This window comes from Ursus americanus, chromosome 33 (genome assembly GCF_024610735.1).
Source record: "Ursus americanus isolate L20-20 chromosome 33, mUrsAme1.1.p, whole genome shotgun sequence".
Taxonomy (NCBI): domain Eukaryota; kingdom Metazoa; phylum Chordata; class Mammalia; order Carnivora; family Ursidae; genus Ursus; species Ursus americanus.
The window spans coordinates 10235958-10255456 of NC_142159.1; the positions used below are offsets into that span (position 1 = coordinate 10235958).

Here is a 19499-nt window from a genome sequence, read left to right on the forward strand (position 1 = left end):
GTTTTTCTCACTGTGGAGAAAAAAGTAAATAAAATAAAATAAAATAAAATAAAATAAAATAAAATAAAATAAAATAAAAATCCCTCTATTATCCAGCCCACTATATTTACAATTTTCCTGCCTGACCCCAGTTGTCAACTTGAGTTTGTGCCCCAGTTCCAGGACGTTCAAGAAGGTACAGTAACTACACTGGTTGATGAAATCAACTTTCTGGGCTTGAATACAGACTTCCACACTTAGCCTCTCTTTGCTTAGGCTGCCTCCTTTGTAAAACTGAGACAGCAACGGTATTCACCGACCTCACCGGATTGAGTTACTAAATGTATTTAAGACAGTGCCTGCAGTTTAGAAAAATAAAATGGCCCGGGAACCCAGGATCCACATCTATCTTATTTACTGTTGAATCCCAGTGGCCAGCACAGAACGCTCCAAAAAAGAGGCAGCAATAAAAACTTTTCATCAAAATAAGTGAGGTGTGCAGGAGCCTAACAATCTAACGATATTTAGAGGAAGATGCTGACAGACGTGTTCTCTCTACAGGAGGGGCAGAACAATGTTATGTGAGGAACAGTTTGAACAATTGAGGATGCAGAACCGGGGATGCGCAACCGTATTAGACTGGGCAGAGGAGGTGGACAGGGGCGGGGTGCCACCCTCAAGACTTTTTGAAAGTATGTCTTGGGTAAGAGGATGTGTGCTCCTTACAGCCTCGCTGGGGGAAATCAGGACCAGGGAATGCGGATAGAAGAAGAGAACCTGGCTTTTTTTGGAAAGGAACTATTAATCTTACGACGTGCGGTGAAGACAGCATGGTGAGGCCCCGGGTGCGCAAGCGCCGCACGATGGCGAGGCGAAGTCGCCGAAGCAAGAATCCTACTGTAGCTGTGTACATTAAGGCGTCGTCTGATTGGTGAGACTTTGGCGGGAACAGGAGGACGCCAAACAAAGGAAGTGATGTAAGGTGTCGCTCACTGAGGGGGGTGGGATTATACGGCCTGAGATTCGGAAGTATCATTTTGATTGGTTATTTTCTTGAGACACGGCCCAATCAACCGCTCGCCGCTCTTTGCTTCCGCTTGCGCGGCTTGTTTTGCCCTTAGTAAAAATGGCCGCAGAGCCTTCCAACCCTATCGGAAGCCGAGTGCGCGTTTTCATAAGCAAGGCCCTAGAAGACAGGAAAAAGCGTAGAGTTCGTGAGCATTGATTGGCTGAAGCAGGAAGCGTTCTGGACGCTGATTGGCTCCGTCCTTCGCGCGAAGGAGTTTGTGGCACCAGAGAAAAGTAGATTTAGCACTGCGGCCGCACCGGGGTTCTGAGGAGTTACACGAACCCACCAGTCGGGCGTCTCCTGGCCCTCTTTTCTGAGGGAAGTAGGGACAAAGATGTGGTTCGGTATGGATGAGAGTGGAAAGGAGGATTTAGCAAGAGGGCGGGGGTCGGAGAAGCATGTGGCGGTGGGAGTGGGGGAGGGACGGGGTGGAGAAGGGGCGGGGGCCGGGGCTAGTGGTTGGGGGGGAAGATTAGGGCGATGCTGGGAGTGGTTGGCCGTGGGATGAAGTCTGAGGGGGCCTGTGGCTTGTTCAGAGGCTTGGAAAGCAGCCCAGGCATTGATACTGTTGTTTAAAACCAGGTGGATCTGAAAGCTACAGCAGCTCCTCCTTTGGCGGAGCGGGCGGCTACACGCAGTCCCCCGGGGGCTTTGGATCGCCGACACCTTCGCAGGCTGAAAAGAAATCAGTAGGTTGAAAGAGTATTTTGTTTTATTTCATTCTGTCCTGAAGTTCCTAACTCGTCCCTGAGAGAAAATTTATGCGACCAAAGATGTCAGACATGAACTGGTTGGATAATTACCAAGTATTGCCTTACCAAATCTTAGAATTAAGTGCTGTAAGTTAAAAAAAAAAAAAAAAAGAAATTTCTCCTACTTTCACTTCCACCGTTGAATTAGATTTATTTTGAAATTTACCAATATAGCTAATGAGTCAGCCTTGTGGAAAAACTGGACTTGTGTTACTAGCCTATTTTGCATTCTTCATGTATTCGAAATCTTTTTTTTAAATTAAATGTAATGAGGTTATAAAAAGCAGTGGAAAGAGAATGGTCTTCGAAGTCAGGTAGATCTGTGTTCTGCCATTGCTCTGACACACAGGGTTTTGTTGGACAAATTTCTTAACATCGGGAATCAAATGGGATTACTACTAAATGGGATTAATAATGCAGACCTCACAAGGTTGTTGTGAGACTTAATATTCTGATATATAGTATATATAAAGTGCCTGCCCTGTAGTCACTTTCAATAAATGGTCCCAGATTTGTTTTTTAAGTTTTTATTTATTTAAGTAATCTCTACACCCAGCGTGGGGCACGAACTCAGAACCCCGAGATCGAGTCACACACTTTTCTGACTGAGCCAGCCAGGCACCGCTCTTCCCAGATATTTTTGTTAAAAAGAACACGAGTGTTGGAGCCAGGATAGATAGTGTCCGGAATCGACTTTTAACTGGCAGTATCTTTAGTGCAACAAACTTGAACCTTATGGCCCTTGGTTTTTCCCATCTGATAATGGTACTAGTACTACTTATATCAAAGGGTGGTTCTGAGAATTGATAAATAAGGTAATGTAATGTATAGGAAAGCAATCTGTAAAAAGCTATCCAATACTTGTTATTCAGTCTTTCAGAAATGAGTTTGCATTTAACAACTGCTGTTGATTTCATCCTTTAAATACAAGGCTGATTTGGCTACTCGTTAGGTGTCATTCAGATGTGGAGTTAAGATTCAGTATTAGCGGGTTCTGTATTTTTTGTACAGGTTGATAAGCTTTTACCTAAACTGTGAATTCAGGGGTGTGTGTTAGTGGGAAAGAATTCATTGATAATTCCTATACATTTGGACATTGCTTTATACTTTTCATACAAATTATTACATATAATCCCATAAGGTATTTATTGTTTACTCCATTGTACAACAGAGGGTCTGGGAGGTGAAGGGACTGCCTAAGCTTGTATAGCTAGTAAGTAAGTGGAACTAGACGTGCGCACAGGATGCTGAGCAAATCCGAAATCTGGTGAGCAGCTTCTCTATTGGAGTTTTCTTTTTTCCAGGAAGACCAGAGGGGACTCTAGTACTCTTCGTCTTCCTGGAGGTTGTGAAGGAAAAAACAATAGATCATTGGTTTTCATCTTCTCTAAGCTTAACTGTTTTCATTATTCCAGTCGATAGAATTTTTCTCTCGGGATCCCTAGCTTGGGCACTGTATTGACACAGGTTTTTAGAGAATGATGATGGTTATAAGCTGGAGACTCAACCCAGATCTTTTTGTTTTTAAATCTAGCACCTTTTCCACAGTAAATTAGATAAACACCCTATCTAAAAGGCTTCCTATCTACTGTAAACCTGTTACATTTTATTGAACCATGTGAAATTTTCAATACGGACAACTTTTTACCCATAGAAATGATGGTTTCATAGAATACTGTCTGAGTAACCTCTGATTCATAGTCAGCTAGAAAATAATTTTTTTTTAAAGATTTTATTTATTTATTCGACAGAGAGAGAGACAGCCAGCGAGAGAGGGAACACAAGCAGGGGGAGCAGGAGAGGAAGAAGCAGGCTCATAGCGGAGGAGCCTGATGTGGGGCTCGATCCCATAACGCCGGGATCACGCCCTGAGCCGAAGGCAGACGCTTAACCGCTGTGCCACCCAGGCGCCCCTAGAAAATAATTTTTTAAGAATTAAATATACTTATGCTGGCACACTCTGTGAATCTCTTTGGAACAAACCAGGAACTCTTGTAATCGTAATAGGTGCTCGTTAAAAAAAAACCAAGAAATATCTGTGATTTGCTATGAACTTGAAGGTATTGCTAACACCTCAGTCATTACCCATGTATAACTTTTTACCTGAGGAATAATAATATTTGTTGAATACATACTACATGTAGAAGCCGGCATTAGCACTTTTATATACATTATATGTTTTGTTTATAATTTGGAAGGTGGATATCCTCATTTGACAAAAGAGGTGGTGGCATGTCCAGGGCTGTGGAGCTGGGATTGAACACAGGTCTATAGGACTGTGTGGCACCAAAGCCTGTGTTCTTGTTCCTATTCCTAACAGTGGTTCTTAGTTTTCTTATGCTGAAAATACAATGAAGGTCTCACCTTTGATAGGTGGAAACAGAATATATCATAGTGAGAGCTTAAAACATGGGACCTCAGCAAATTTAAATCTATAAATACCAATATCACATGTAACTTCACCTATACGATTCCATAAGGTAAAATTGAAAAGCGTTGTTGATTCCTCACATCCTTAGTAAAAGCTATTGCAGATCTAAACGGTGAGGAACCCTAGTTGACAAAATAACGTTTGCTGACATTTTTTGAGTCCTGACAATGTGCCAGGTATTAGTCTAGGTACTTCACCATATACTTAGTTTTCACGATTTTATCATTCCTCATTTTACAGATAAGAAAACTAAGATACAAATTAGTTGAAAAACATGACCAAGAACACACTGCTCCTGAGTGATAGAGCCATAATCTTAACCCTCAGGCTTGATTGCCGCCTTTCGTGATGTGTGCTGGTAGTTGGCAGGGCTTACTTTTTACCATCCTGGCAATACTCACCATTCAAAATCAGGCTTCAGCAGAAGGAAATGTTGCTAGTATCATGGACCTTCAGGACAAAGCCGCAACTGCTAAATCCACGAGTGCCAAGAGTCTATTATGTTCTGTCTTACATGCAGAATAGCTATTGGGTTGTTGACTTCTGACAGGAGGAACTCTAATCTTTAATCCACCATGCATTTTCTTCCTTGTACTTATTTCCTAAATGAGTTTGTGAGAGTGCGTTTTTACCCTTAGCTTGTAATGCCCATCCCTTACTGGTTTTTTTTTTTTTTACTGTCGACGTTTTCATACTTCAAGGTAGAGCCCGAATGCTACCTCTTGAAAGTGCCAGTATGTTTTTCTGGGATCCCACGTAGTGCATCTCATTCTATAGTATAACAAGGCCAGGTTTGTTATTTACATTTGTGCTTCCATTAGGTAGGAGTGTGTTGAGGGCAAATCCTATTCCGTTTTTCCTATCTTTATGCCATGAGACAAGCCCTGGCCAGTGGTAGGTGACAATAAGAGTTTACACCATTGTTAGGCTGCTTTGGAATAGGATTTCAGTGTCCTTGTTAGACATTCTTCTGCCCAACACGTCATGTCGTTTCCCTTTAAGATGTCCAGTGTGGCCAAGCTCTTATCCCATTTTCCCCCAGGACTTCCATCTGATTGTCAGAGCATCTGTCCTTAAGAAAGCTATACCTCGAACTTCTGTTATATTTCATCATGAGAGTTAGAGCAGCTCCAAAGTTCTGTCTCTGCTGGCCATTTCTCAAACCCTTCCCAAATACCATCTCATGTCATTGGTGACCTGAACAGCCAGCTCCAGCTTGTCCTTGTCCTAAAATTGGAGTTTAAGTTTTGTTCCGGAAGAGGTCATCCTTCCTAATGTTGTCTCCACTCTGGCCTGCTCGCTTTAATGAATCCATAGTGCCACACAAACTTACCCATTGATCAGGAGCTTTGGAGTCAGACACACCTAGTTTGAATTCTAAAATGGTATCTCTTAGCTCTCCGATCTTGGTTTCCATCTCTGTGAAGCAAGGGTGATGAGGTTCATTCTGAAGTTTCAATATTATGATGTATGTAAAGTGCTTGGCACATGAAAGGTGTTAATGGGTGGTAATTATTATTTTCTTAATTGAATTTAAACATTTTCTTTTCAGAGAGCCCGAGCCCAGCACATTGTACCCTGTACCATATCTCAGCTGCTTTCTGCCACTCTGGTTGATGAAATGTTCAAAATTGGGAACGTTGAGATTTCACAGGTAAGTAAAATAGTTTGTGGAAGAGTCCTTTCATCATGTGAAGAATGAAACAAAAGTTATTTATTTAAAAATACATAAATGTTGTTTTGGTTTCCGGGAAAACCAGACTTTTCTTTCTTTCTGATCTAGGTCACTGTCGTGGGTATAATCAGACATGCAGAGAAGGCCCCAACCAACATCGTGTACAAACTAGATGACATGACCGCCGCACCCATGGATGTCCGTCAGTGGGTTGACACAGATGTAAGCAGTTATTTTTGAATTAGGGCGGGGTGACTTTGGGACTCTGGAGATGTTGGACTTTTTTAGTCTTTTGAATTTCTTAGTATAAGTATAATTTATAAGTAAGACATCAAAGGCAGAAACCCTGAAATGAAAGGTTAATACATTTGAATTCATAAAAGTTTAAAATGTTCCAAACTTCACAATACTATAAGCAAAGTTAGAAGGCAAGTGAGAGGAGACGCTAGAACGTAAACTCTGTGAAAACAGAGATATTTTATTTATTTATTCATTTTTTTAGAGAAGGAAGGGGTGGTGGGATAGAGGGAGAGGGAGAGAGAGATGGTGGGACAGAGGTAGAGGGAGAGAGAGAATCTTAAGCAGGCTCCACACAGGGCTCAATCTCACAACCCTGAGATCATGACATGAGCCTAGATCAAGAGTGAGATATTTAACCAACCGAGCCACCCAGGCACCCCACCATTTTTAATTTATTAAATTAGCATAGAAAAAAAAAGAATGACAGTGTCCACTTCTGTTAAGAGTAGTAGCTAACACAGTGACTCTAGCACTTAGTAGGCACTTAACTAAATATTTGTTGACTGATTTGTCATTATTTGTCAAGGAAAATGGATACCATCCTACCTTGATGATTTGAGTATAATTATAACCTACCTCAAAAACCAGCTGGTGATCAGAATCCTCCATCATAAAAATGTTGAGGTAGCACTCCACTGCTAGAGGTTTACATTAAGGAAATCATTAAAGATGTGTGCAAAGATTCCGTTGTAAGAGTGTTGATCATAGCATTGTTTATAATAATGAGAAATTAAACACAGTTTCAGGGAAGCCTGGGTGGCTCAATTGGTTAAGTGTCCGACTCTCATTTTATGCTCAGATCATGATCTCAGGGTTGTAAGATCGAGCCCTGATTCGGGCTCTGCGCTCAGTGGGGAGTCTGCTTCCTTTTTCCTCTACCCTTGCCCCTCCCCCATTTGTGTGCACTCTCTCTCAAATAAAAAAAAAACAATTTCAGGGCTCCTGGGTGGCTAAGTTGGTTAAGAGTCTGCCTTCGGCTCAGGTCATGATCCTGGAGTCCCGGGATTGAGCCCCAGGATTGAGCCCTGCATCGGGCGCCCTGCTCAGTGGGGAGCCTGCTTCTCCCTTTCCAGCTCCCCCTACTTGTGCTCTCTCCCTCTCTCTGTCACTCTTTCTCACTGTCAAATAAATAAATAAAATCTTAAAAAAAAAAAAAGAATTATTAAGAAAAAAATGTCAAAATGCAGGCAATAGGGCACTATTAAACCATGGTATATTTATGATATATGACAGGTGATATAGAGATTTATATATACTGTCACAAAGTGTTTACCATAAACTTGAGAGGAAAAGAGTGTGTTACAAGATGGTATATATGGTATGACCCCATTTTTGCAAAGCAACATGTATGTGAGTATCTCTGTAAACCTAGAGAAAATAAACTAAAAGGAAATCTGTACTTTTTATCCTTTTTATTTTTAATTGGGTAAAAGACCTTTTGGTTTTTTATCCTTTAAAAATACATTCATCATAGAAAACTTGGATCATAAACACTTTGTATACTATTTTCACTTAAGAAAGCACAAGGTGTGGGACGCCTGGGTGGCTCGGTTGGTTAAGCGTCTGCCTTAGGCCCAGGTCATGATCCCAGGGTCCTGGGATCTAGTCCCGCATAGGGCTCCCTGCTCAGCAGGGAGTCTACTTCTCCTTCTCCCTCTGCCACTCCCACTTCTTGTGCTCTCTCTGTCTCTGACAAATAAATAAAATCTTTTTTTAAAAAAAAAAAAAAAGCACAAGTTGTCTATGGAGAAATAACTTGGTAGTTTTGCATCCTTTAATTTTGCTTCTTGGAAAAATACAGGATAATTCATTCAACAATTATTGGAGTACCAATTTTGAACCAGACTGTGCTTGGTCCCATGAATACAAAGAATGAGAAAGACACAGTCCTTGCCATCAAGTGGGGTGGTAAATACTAGAAGCCTTATACTACATGGGCAAACAAAATGTACCATGCTTACTTACAAAACATTTAAAAGTCACCTGAAATCCCACATTCCAGAGAGGACAATTGCTCTAACAGGTTTTGGTAAATATCTTTTCAGACAATTTTGTCTGTATACAATCTGTACATACAGATGTATACAGTCTTGCTGATGATGGTATACAATTGCTCTGTAAAATGCTCTCCTCGCTGAAAGAACTTTATTGTGGAACTGATTTCTTAATATCAGTAAACAGAGATTTCCACCATCAGTTTTAGCAACTGCCTAGTCATCATAAGGGTTCATCATCCCTTAACAGTATCTCCAGTCAGGGAACATTCAGGTTGCTTCCAACCATTTGCTATAATAGACAGTGAGTGTCTTTGTGTCTGTCTCTTCATGATGAGATAATCTCCTTAAGATGAGTTCCTCAAAGTAGGTTTTCTAGTTTTAAATATATATTTTACATTTTTTATCTTTTTTCTAAACTTGCATTTACATTTTTACATATTTATTGCCTTCCGTAAAGGTGCCAGTTTCCACTTAATTAGTGCATGAGCGTGCCCAGTTCTCCACACCCTTTCTAACAGTGGGTTTTATGAATCAGACATTTTTATGGGTTTTTTTTTTTTTTAAGATTTTATTTATTTATTTGACACGGAGAGAGAGAGAGCATGCAAGCAAGGGGAGCTGGAGAGGGAGAAGCAGGCTCCCCACTGAGCAGGGCGCCTGATGCGGGGCTTGATCCCAGGACCCTGAGCCTTAACTGACTGAGCCACCCAGGTGCCCCTGAATCAGACATTTTTGGATGCTAGTTCAAAAAAATACAGTTTTATCAGTGAGAAGTTTCTCATTTTTGAAGTTGTTTTTCTTTGGTTTGGACGAGATTGAAATTTTCTTAAAACTGTATTTAATGTTAATTTGTGGGTTTTTTTGTAAATTGTCTCTTTAAGCCCTTTGATTCCTTGCCCCCAGGAATGTTTGTTTATTTTTGTTTCTAGAAGCTTGAAAAATAGCAACCTCTCATCATAATTACACAGTTTCTCTAGTTATCTTTTAACTTTGTAAAGTTTCTCCTGGTCTCAGATTATTTTTCAAATGTTCATGTGTCCATTCTTCTTTTTTCTTTTTTTAAATAATTAAGTCTGACCTATTGGAATATAGATATATATAGATAAATAGTTTTTTTGTTTTTTGTTTTTTGTTTTTTTTTTAGAGAGGGAGTCGGGGTAGGATCAGAGGGAGAGAGAGAGAGAGAATCCCAGGCAGGCTTCATGCACAGTGCGGAGCCTGAGGCAGGGCTGGATCCCATAACCCTGAGATCATGACCTGAGCTGAAATTAAGAGTTGGATGCTTAACCGACTGAGCCACCCAGGTGCCCTGTAATATACTTTAATAAAAGAAGGGAAATACAGATCTTTTTTTTTTTAATGATTTTTTATTATATTATGTTAGTCACCATACAGTACATCCCTGGTTTCCGATGTGGGAAATACAGATCTAGCTTTACTTTTTCTAAGTTGTTTTACAATGTCCTATATTGAAATACGAAGTTTTATCTGTATAGATTCAGCTGTGTAAAATAATAGGGAGGATGAAATGCAAAAACAAGTTGATCTCCAGATGATGAGACTTGGGGTATTCTTTTATTTTTAAACAAATATGTTTTATTTTCTAGTTTTTTATACTCACATAAATTTATGTATATATGCATTTTTTTTTCTTTTTTTTTTTTAAGATTTTGTTTTTAAGTAATCTCTACACCCAGCATGGGCCTTGAACATACAACCCTGAGATTAAGAGCCACATGCTCTACCAGCTGAGCCAGCCAGGCACCCCTGTACTTAAACATTTTATAATCAGAAAAGAACCTTAAGATTTAGCTTATACATATTTCTTATGAATAGTGTGTACGTAGTTTAGAAAACTCAAAAAGAAATATTAAAATAAATTATAATTATCCTAGTTAACCATCGTTAACATTCTGGTGTGTCTTTTCCTCCACGTGGGAAAGCAGCTTTTTTTCTATGTGTCACAGCTGGTCTTCTCAGACAATAAATAGAAATCCACATTATTAGTTGTGAAGTCTCCCATTATATGAATATGACTGTTGTTGGATATTTAGGTTGTTTTCAGTTTTTTAGTACTTTAAACTATGCCATATGAATATTCCTAAGGCTAAATTTTTTTTAAGTTTTATTTATTTAAGTAATCTCTACACCCAATGTGGGGCTCAAACTCACGACACTGAGATCAAGAGCTACATTTAAAGCTAAATCTTGGGGCATTGGGGTGGCTCAGTCGGTTAAGCGTCTGCCTCAGGCTCAGGTCGTGATCTCAGGGTCCTGGGATTGAGCCCCACATTGGGCTCCCTGCACAGTGGGGAGCCTGCTTCTCCCTCTGCCGCTCCCCCTGCTTGTGTGTGCACACACGCTCTCTCTCTCATCAAATAAATAAAATCTTTAAAAATAAATAAATAAAGCTAAATCTTCATGCATGTTCTTAATTATTTCCTTAAATTCTTAAATGTAGAACTGCTGTGCTGATAAGTGTATCCACCAGAAAGTTGTGTGCCCAACAGCATTGAGCAGGAGTGCATAATTGTTTGCTTTTTTGATAATGTACATAACATAGAACTTTGGAACTGGAGATTATCTTGAGAGGTCTTTTTATTCCAACGCCTGATTTTCTAAAAAGGTAAATTCCAAAAGGTAGGCAAACTAGTTAGTGCCACATGCGGCTCCTTTAGTGCTCTTACTTTATAATGCTCTCTTTCTGTATGTAATTTAGCAATTTTTTTGTTTTGTTTTGTTTTTTAGCGGTTTTAAAGTTTCACCAGCATCCCTAAAACCTTCAAGTGATACGTTTGTATTTATCTTTTAGGATGCCAGCAGTGAAAACACAGTGGTTCCTCCAGAGACATACGTGAAAGTGGCTGGCCATCTGAGATCTTTTCAGGTAAAGTCAGAAAAGAATGATAGTTAAAATATATTTGCATGAAGCAATTTCTGGATTCATGCTTGAGTTTAGGATACTTAAGATTGAACCAAGTCTTTCTGTTAAATGGGAATTAGATTGAAATTACTTCATTATTCTCTTCAAAGAGAAATAATAGGTTTTTAGCTTAATATAAAGCTAACGGAGGGGTGCCCAGCTGGCTCAGTCAGAAGAGCATGCAACTCTTGATCTCTGGGTTGAGTTCAAGCCCCCAGTGGGGAAATCACTTAAAAATAAAATCTTTAAAAAAAGAAGAAAAAAAAAAAGGACAGCTAGTGGAAGGGTAGAGAAAGAATGGAATCCCTGCCTACAGTTGCCATCCGTGGTATGCACCAAGGGTAAAAGGGAGGACACTGGATTCGGAGTCAGGAGACTATACTCTGCTTGGTTTGTTAACCTTGGGCAAGTTACTGAACAACTCTGAGCTGGTTTTGTTTTTTTCTCCCATTAATGACTATATTAGGATCAACCTTGAGTTAGAAAATTTTAAGTATATAACACATTTTTTCCATATTGGCAAAATATTATAACCAAGACAAGTGCCACAGTGTTTTAACCTAAAGTTGATTTGAATGTGTTCATCCTTTATTCACATTTTTCTCTTTATTTTATTAGAACAAAAAAAGCCTTGTAGCCTTTAAGATCATGCCTCTGGAGGATATGAATGAGTTCACCACACATATTCTGGAAGTCGTCAATGCACACATGATCCTGAGCAAATCTAACAGCCAGGTGAGCAACTTTACTCTCAGAGTTTTTCCTCTTCTCTGGAAAAACATAGACAGCTTCTGTGCTCTGGCTTCGACTTTCTTGATGTTTTGAAGGTTGAGCCAGAAGAACGGCCTCACTCAGTCCTTAGAACATTTTCTTCATGAGCTTTGCCACGTTATTTTATTTCAAAGGAAGCTCTCGTATTTCTCTCAGAATTACAAGTTCCTCTAACCCCACTGACTTAGAAGGCTGAGGCCTAAGACAACCTTCAAGTGTAGACACATAATTGTAGACTGAGTGCTTGGCTCCAGGATTATATTCAGACAAAAATCCCAATAGGGACAGCATTTTACTGCTTTTCTTCTAACCTGTTGGCTAAATAGGAAAAATTATGCACCATTATTTTGTCCCTGAAGTTATCTTCCCTGCTTCATATGGGAACTTTTCAACATTATTTTCCGCTGTGTAGATCCCATGTGGCCAGTCCGTCTAGGGCCACACAGAGGGTTTGTTCGTTCTTGTATTAGAATGTCCTTAGATTGGGGTGCCTGGCTGGCTCAGTTGGTATGGTAGAGCATGTCACTCTTGATCTTGGGATTGTGAATTCAAGCCCCACATTGGGTGTGGAGCCTACTTTAAAAAAAAAAAAAAAAAAAAAAGTCCTTAGATGATTCTGGTGCCCAGGTAGAGGGTTATTGGTTACAGAGGAGGAGAGGCTAGAAAACTCATGAGCCGCTAAGGGCGCCATTGCATACTATTCTGCGCCAAACAATTTGGTAAGCACTGGGGATACAGAGAGAAATCCATTCATTTATTCCTTCCTTTGAGAAATATTTATTGAGCCTGGTATGTTCCAATCATTATTCTAGGCCCTTAGCAGGTTTCAACTAGGGAGTGACATGGTCTGATGTGTCTTTTAAAAAATTCAGCTGGGCTGGCCTGCTGTATGGAATGTAGATTACGAGGCACCAGGAATAGCAACAGAATCCATCTGGGAATGGTAGCAGCAGCTGGGATAAGGAGTGGTTGGATTCTGACGTATTTTGAAGGTAGAGCTGACAGGACTTCTTGGTGGGTTACATATAGGATATAAAGAGGGAGGATTCAAAAATGACTTCTGGGTTTGGGGCTCGAGCAACTAAGTGAAGCTAGCACATTTGGAGGGTAAAATCCAGAGTTCTGTTTGGACTTACCGAGTATGAGGTGCCAGGTAGCTATCCATCTGGAGAGCAGAATGGGTGATTGACTGTGTAGAGGGGGGACCCAAGGGAGAGGTCAGGGCTAGAGGCGGAACTTCGGGAGTCATCATGTAGGTGATATTTAAAGCCTCGGCTGAGAAGAGATAACTGGGGGATTAAGAGGTCAAAGACCTGAGCTCTGGGACACACTAACCTTTAGAAGTCTGGAGTAGAACAGGAGTCAGTGGAAGTCAAAAAAGCTGCCAGTAGGGCAGGAAGAAACCAGGCAATGTGATTCTGTAGAATATTCTGAAAAGAGTATTTTAGGAAGGAGGGGGTGGTGATCAATTGCAGAATGCTGCCTTGAAGTCAAGGCAGGTGATGAGAGATGTCTGCTCCTGGATTTGGAAACCTGGATCTTCAAAGGGCAGCTTTGGTAGCGGGTGCGGGAAATGGGTTCAAAAGAACAGCATTGGGTAGAAAGTTTAGGGTGTTTATTTTATAACCATACTTAATGGCATATATGTGTATGTATGACATATTTCATGAAGTGATTTTTAAAGTGAGAATGGGTGGTTAGGGAGTGGAAACTGGGAGTATAGACAGTTATATTGAGGCGTAAATAAAACACCCTTTCCCACAGAGTTTGTGTTTGAGCAGTGCAGATTCAGATCACCTAAGCAGTAAAAGCAGGATAAGTGGCAAGCACAGGGTGTCGTGGAAACACAGAGAAGGGTTTTCTATCCTGACCTGGACATCAAGAAAGACCCCGTGGAGGAGGTGATGCCTAAACCAAGTCCTAAAAGATACGTGAGGTGGGATTACCTGATGCAGGACATGAGACCCTTTCAGCAGAGTTTCTGGGTAAGAAATAGTGTTCAGTTCAGTATTCGTTTATTTACCTCAAAGCAATAGGCATTTAAAGAGCATTTATTGAATGAATGCGCCTCCTGACTGGATGGGATTTCTCCTCACGAGCTTCCACAGTGCTCTTATATCTCTTTTGGGTACTTAACACATTTGATGTTCTAGCATCCTTATTTATTCAGTTCTGTGGATAAAACACTGAGCACGTACTGCACCAGGCACTGTGAAAATGGAGGGGCTTGAGGTGGAGAGTGCAAGGCGAACAGTGTGATGGCTGCTGCAAGAGGGAATGGGCCAAACGCTGTGAGAGCCAAGAAGGAAGAAAGTGGCTGACTCGGCTTGGGGCATGTTGGAAAGCTCTGCAAAGGCAGTGGCAATTAAGTTGAGCTTTGAAGGATGAGAAGTCAGTGTTTACCAGGCAGGTGAGGGGAGGAACATTCCAGACAGGGAACAACAGGCTCAGGGCAGAGGCATGTTTGTGGTTGGCAAGAAGTCCAGGTGCAGCTGGGGAGTAAAGTGTGCTGAGAAGGAATGGTCAAGAATAAACCAGATTTTGACTTCTAGTTGGGGCAGGTCCTGAATGTCTAGGTTTATATTATTTTCACCGGCAGGGGGAGCCACCTGAAAGCTCTCCAGCAGAGGAGGGACATGATCCGAAGCTGTTAACATGCAGTAGCAAAGGGGGTGTTGACTGGAGTAAGAGAGACTAGTGAGATGCCGTTGGGAGGCCAGGGTGAGGAGCAGGGACTTGAGCTCCATGAAGCTTGTGTGATAGGCTGTGGTGACACGTTGTGGGAGGTGAGTGAATGGACTCACAGAGGACGGAAGTCTGCAGGACTGGGTTAGCCTTCCTCACTGAGGTGGGATAGAGGAGGGCAGGCAGGTTTGGGGGGGTCCTAATCTTACTTCAGAGTATGTGAGAGAGTGAGGTGGATGTGTTCAGTCCATGGCTGGGAGCAAGAGTTTGTGGCCCAGGAGGAGGTCTGGGTTGGAATCCTGGGGGAGCTATCAGCCTTTGGGAGCTAGTTAGAGAGAAAAGCTGGCGAGGGATACTGAGAAGGTAGAGTTTGAGAGGTAAGTGGAGAACCAGAAGAGCATGCCATCAAGAAACCTAGGGAGCAGTGGGTACTTTTCAAGAGGAGTGGGGTCAGCGCGCCTTTCTGAGAGGTAGCGTTAGGACAGAAAGAAACTGTTGGGTATATTGGTTGAAAAGTCATTGGTGACTTCTGTGAGAACAGTTTCAGAAGTACATTCAGGGGCGCCTGGGTGGCACAGCGGTTAAGCGTCTGCCTTCGGCTCAGGGTGTGATCCCGGCGTTATGGGATCGAGCCCCACATCAGGCTCCTCTGCTGGGAGCCTGCTTCTTCCTCTCCCACTCCCCCTGCTTGTGTTCCTTCTCTCGCTGGCTGTCTCTATTTCTGTCGAATAAATAAATAAAATCTTAAAAAAAAAAAAAAAGAGTACATTCAGTGAGAGTGCAAATATAGTGGGCTGGGAAGTGACTAAGAAGAAAGGAAATGGAAACAGTGATTATAGACTGTTGTTATTAAAAATTCGGTAATAAAAAAAAGAACAGAGAGTAATGGGAACTATTTTTTTTCTCTCCTCGTCATGCTTCATGCCTACATGACAGTAAATGCTTAAGTGGGGGGCAGGGGGTGAAATGGGTGAACACTTAACCATGGTGAGCGTCTGGTAATGTATAGAGTTGTTGAATCACTGTTACACAGCTGAAACTAATATATATAACATTGTGTGTCAACTATACTTCAATAATAAAATTTTTTTAATAATAATAAAATCAGGAGCAAGGTAAGAATTCCCAAAAATAAATAAGTAAATGAGAGAGCGAGTGCATGTTTGAATAATAAAGCACCAAGTATAGGTGTACCATTATAGCAAATGTCCAGGTAATTTTCTTCTCGGTGCTAGTTTTTCTCTGGTTCCCTTCAATAGCACAAAAACAAGAAGGAGCTAGGAGGTACTTTTCTCTCTGATATTATGTGCTTCGGAGAACACACTTTATCTTCCTTTGAAATACTCGTTAATGATGATAGTTGTTCCTTCCAACGTAAGCAATTGTTATTGGGAAAACGGCCTAAATTATTTTTGTGAGCTGCTTATTCACAGGCTGTAACACAGTAACAAGGACTGTGTTTAAATTGGTACATTTTCTAATGCTGTGAACTTCTTTCTTAATTCAGCCCCCAGCAGGGAGAGCACCTATCAGCAATCCAGGAATGGGTGAAACAGCTAACTTTGGTGGGAATAGCTCCATGCCAGCAAATGGCCTCACTGTGGCCCAAAACCAGGTAAACACTGAGTGGCTCCAGAAATTTGAGACACAGACAGTTTTACATTTGTTACTTCCTTAAGGATTCTAAGACTGTCGAAGGACCTGACTCGTTTCTTTCTTATCAAGGGACTTGGGTTTACATAAGGGAGTTGACTGGAGTAGTTGTTACAGTCTTTCTCATTTGAATCTTCAGGTGCTGAATTTGATTAAGGCTTGTCCAAGACCTGAAGGATTAAACTTTCAGGATCTCAAGAACCAGCTCCAGCACATGACTGTAGCCTCCATAAAGTGAGTATTTGGTTTTCATCAGCTGGGGCTCCAGAATTGTACCCATTTTACCTCACCAGGCTTTCCTGGTAATGAGAAGTGAATTACCAATAAAAATAAAACCATCAGCTGCCATCTCATTGACAGAAGGGAAATTGTTTGGTCATGCGAAGATAGAAGAAGGACTCACAAAGATGGTGCTACCTGTCACATCACTGATTCACTCATTCATTTAACAAATAGCGATTCCCATTATGTGCAGGGATATAAGTTTGAGCAAAATGGACCAGATAAAATTTGACCTTTTGTGGAATTCAGTTTGGAGGTGTGAGATCCTTAGCTCCGGGTCCTCAGATGCACAGTGCCATTGGTGTTACAGTTTCTACCGTGGAGATGTGCATCTGGCTGTCTGGACCTGAAACCATATCGGTCCTTCCAGCATCCTTCTGATTCCACGTTAGATGAACAGCTTCCTGATTCCAATTTACCAATCAGACAAGCTGAGTATTTCGGTGCTTTTGATAGTTCCTTGTTATTGTAAATCAGTTAATATTCTAGGTTTACATAGAAAAGAAAGGCTCAGGTCTAATTTCATTTCCTGTTTTATAAAATGAAGATATTAATTCATATCTCAAGAGTTCCGGTAATTATGAGGTGCAGAAACACTATCACGTAGTAGTTGCTGTATGAATTATTACTGGTATTAAATTTGTTATCTGTTATTAAAATATCGTTAATAAACATCATTAAATACGTTACACTGATCCTGAGGGTCTTGAAGGGTTTGAAGGTGTCCTCACATTTCTGGAAAAGACCTTTTCTTTACATCCTGCAACTTTACTTCCCAGGGGGTTGGTGGGTGGGTAGGCAGAAGGAACTTTGAAAAATAGCTGTTTATGCGAGGAGTTTTATGTGTAAGCTGGACTGCATTTTTAGATTTTTGTTTCAATTTGTTTGGACTAGCATTTGCGTTAGGCTCTATTTTCTGGGCTTTACACAGTTTAGAAGAGGGGTCCAAGGCAGCTCTAATAGCCATTTTCTCCATGCATTATCTCACCTTTGCAATTTTACTGGCACTTCTCCCTGCAAGAGCCTTCTGTGAGCAAAATGGCTGTGACTTCCTAGCTAAGACAGAAAGTGGAAAGTGAGCAAAATCGATGTTTGGCCATATCCAAAGTCCGTTTCCTTTCTTCTGCATCAATTTGAAAATGAGCCTTTTTTTTTTTTCCTTCCTTTCTTTCTAGGCAAGCTGTGGATTTTCTTAGCAACGAGGGACACATCTATTCCACTGTGGATGATGATCATTTTAAATCCACAGATGCAGACTAACTGGAGCTATCTGAGTACCCGAGACATTTTCCAGGTGGACCTGTTTTCATAATCTGTCGTCTCCAATTGTGCATCTGTTTGGCCAGTTGACTTCTAGGGAGTAGATTTCATCTAGAAAGGGTCTCATTTAACATCCTTCTGAAACTTAACTGCTCTTTTGGCTTTTTGTTTGTTGTTATTTTTGTTTTTTGAAGCTCAGTTTTGGTCAGTTGACAAGAATAAGAATGTAAAGATGGGTGGACTTTCTTAAAGAGGTTATAAATGGGGGCTCCTGAGTGGCTCAGTTAAGCGTCTGCCTTCGGCTCAGGTCATGATCCCAGAGTCTTGGGCCCAGCTCAGCGGGGAGTCTGCGTCTCCCTCTGCCCCTCCCCCTGCTTGTGCGCGCGCGCGCACGTGCTGTCTCGCGCGCTCTTTCTCTCTCTCAGATAAATAGATAAAATCTTCAAAAAAAAGAAGTTAAAAATTACTTGTTTACAACATCAGGACCGTTGGAAGTGGAAGAAATATGCTTCCCAGAGTTGGGGCGGTGTTACTTAAAGAATACTCAGGAGTCTCTGGTCCTGTTATGTTCCCTGTGGAGAGATGAGCAGGACTAGGGCCTTCAGCAGGGAGCTGGCCAAGAAACCCACTAACCTTTGCCTGGTTTTTATTCCCCCCTTTGGTTGGTTATATGCTATTATTTTCAGAATTGCACTTTCCTTCTCCTTGTCATGACTGCTGCCGAGAGTGTCTTTATGAACATGAAGTTCTAGAGAAGTGGCCTTGTGAGGGCAGAGGGGAGAAAGATACTATTCAGTTTTGTACCAAATAAGTACATTCGTATGTTTAATAAAAGCTCCACTGCAGAATTTGTGAAAATGCTATTTTTCTTCCTAAGCTGGTGTAATTACTACTTCGTCGTCCAAGGTGTGTAACATAGCTTGACTTGGTTTTGAAATCCTGGCTTTCCCCTTTTAGTTAGGATCTTGAGCAGGCTACGTCAGTTCTGAGGACCTCCCGTTTCCTTATTTATGAAGACAATTGTGTCATTTTTTCATAGGTGTGTTGTGAAAATTGAGTAAAATAATGTTTGCTAAGCATCTAGCATTGCCATTGGTAGAGGTTATAAAGTGGACCTTAATCTTGACTCTAGCAATATGTAGTCACGTAACTGAATTGACCTCAAGATGAGACTGTCTTAAGGGTTCTTGGGTGGCTCAGCCAGTTAAGCATCTGCCTTCGGTTCAGGTCATGATCCCGGGGCCCTGGGATCAAGCCCCGAGTTGGGCTCCCTGCTCAGTGGGGAGCCTGCCTCTCCCTCTCCTTTCTCCCTCTGCCCCTCCCCCTGCTCGTGTGTGCACTCTCTCTCTTGCTCGCTCTCTCTCAAGTAAATAAAATCTTTGAAAAAAAAAGAAAAGATGAGACCGTCTAAAGGCCTATAGCCTTTGGCTAGCTTAATCTGTTCCGTTTCTTACGTGAGAGCAAACTACCTCAAAGATGTTTTTGACAACTCCAGAATGTAAGCTCCGTCTGGAATAAAAGAACTAATTCTGAGGTAAGTTAATGAGGTGTAGCATGCAAACAAAAATTCTGTAACTGCTTTAACCATGTTTCAAAATGAAACCTACTAGCAGCCGTGTGGAAAATGCCCCACCCTCTGGTTTCTAAAAGTGAACGGGTCTGGTTGTTGTTCTTGTACCTACAGATGGTTCCTATCTAGGGAGCTAGACTGATGCTCAGAAG

The 19499-nt window shown here is 41.3% G+C and overlaps 1 protein-coding gene across 1 annotated transcript; it reads left to right on the plus strand.

The window, feature by feature from the left end:
• Positions 1–1091: 1091 nt before the first annotated feature.
• RPA2 (replication protein A2) lies at positions 1092–18625 on the plus strand. The gene is made up of 9 exons (XM_045782502.2): positions 1092–1392; positions 1631–1737; positions 5784–5885; positions 6015–6128; positions 11016–11090; positions 11745–11861; positions 16090–16197; positions 16375–16469; positions 17693–18625. Exons 1-9 carry the CDS (start codon positions 1383–1385, stop codon positions 17775–17777), a joined length of 813 nt encoding a protein of 270 aa, XP_045638458.1. The 5' UTR covers positions 1092–1382; the 3' UTR covers positions 17778–18625.
• The last annotated feature ends 874 nt before the right edge of the window (positions 18626–19499 follow it).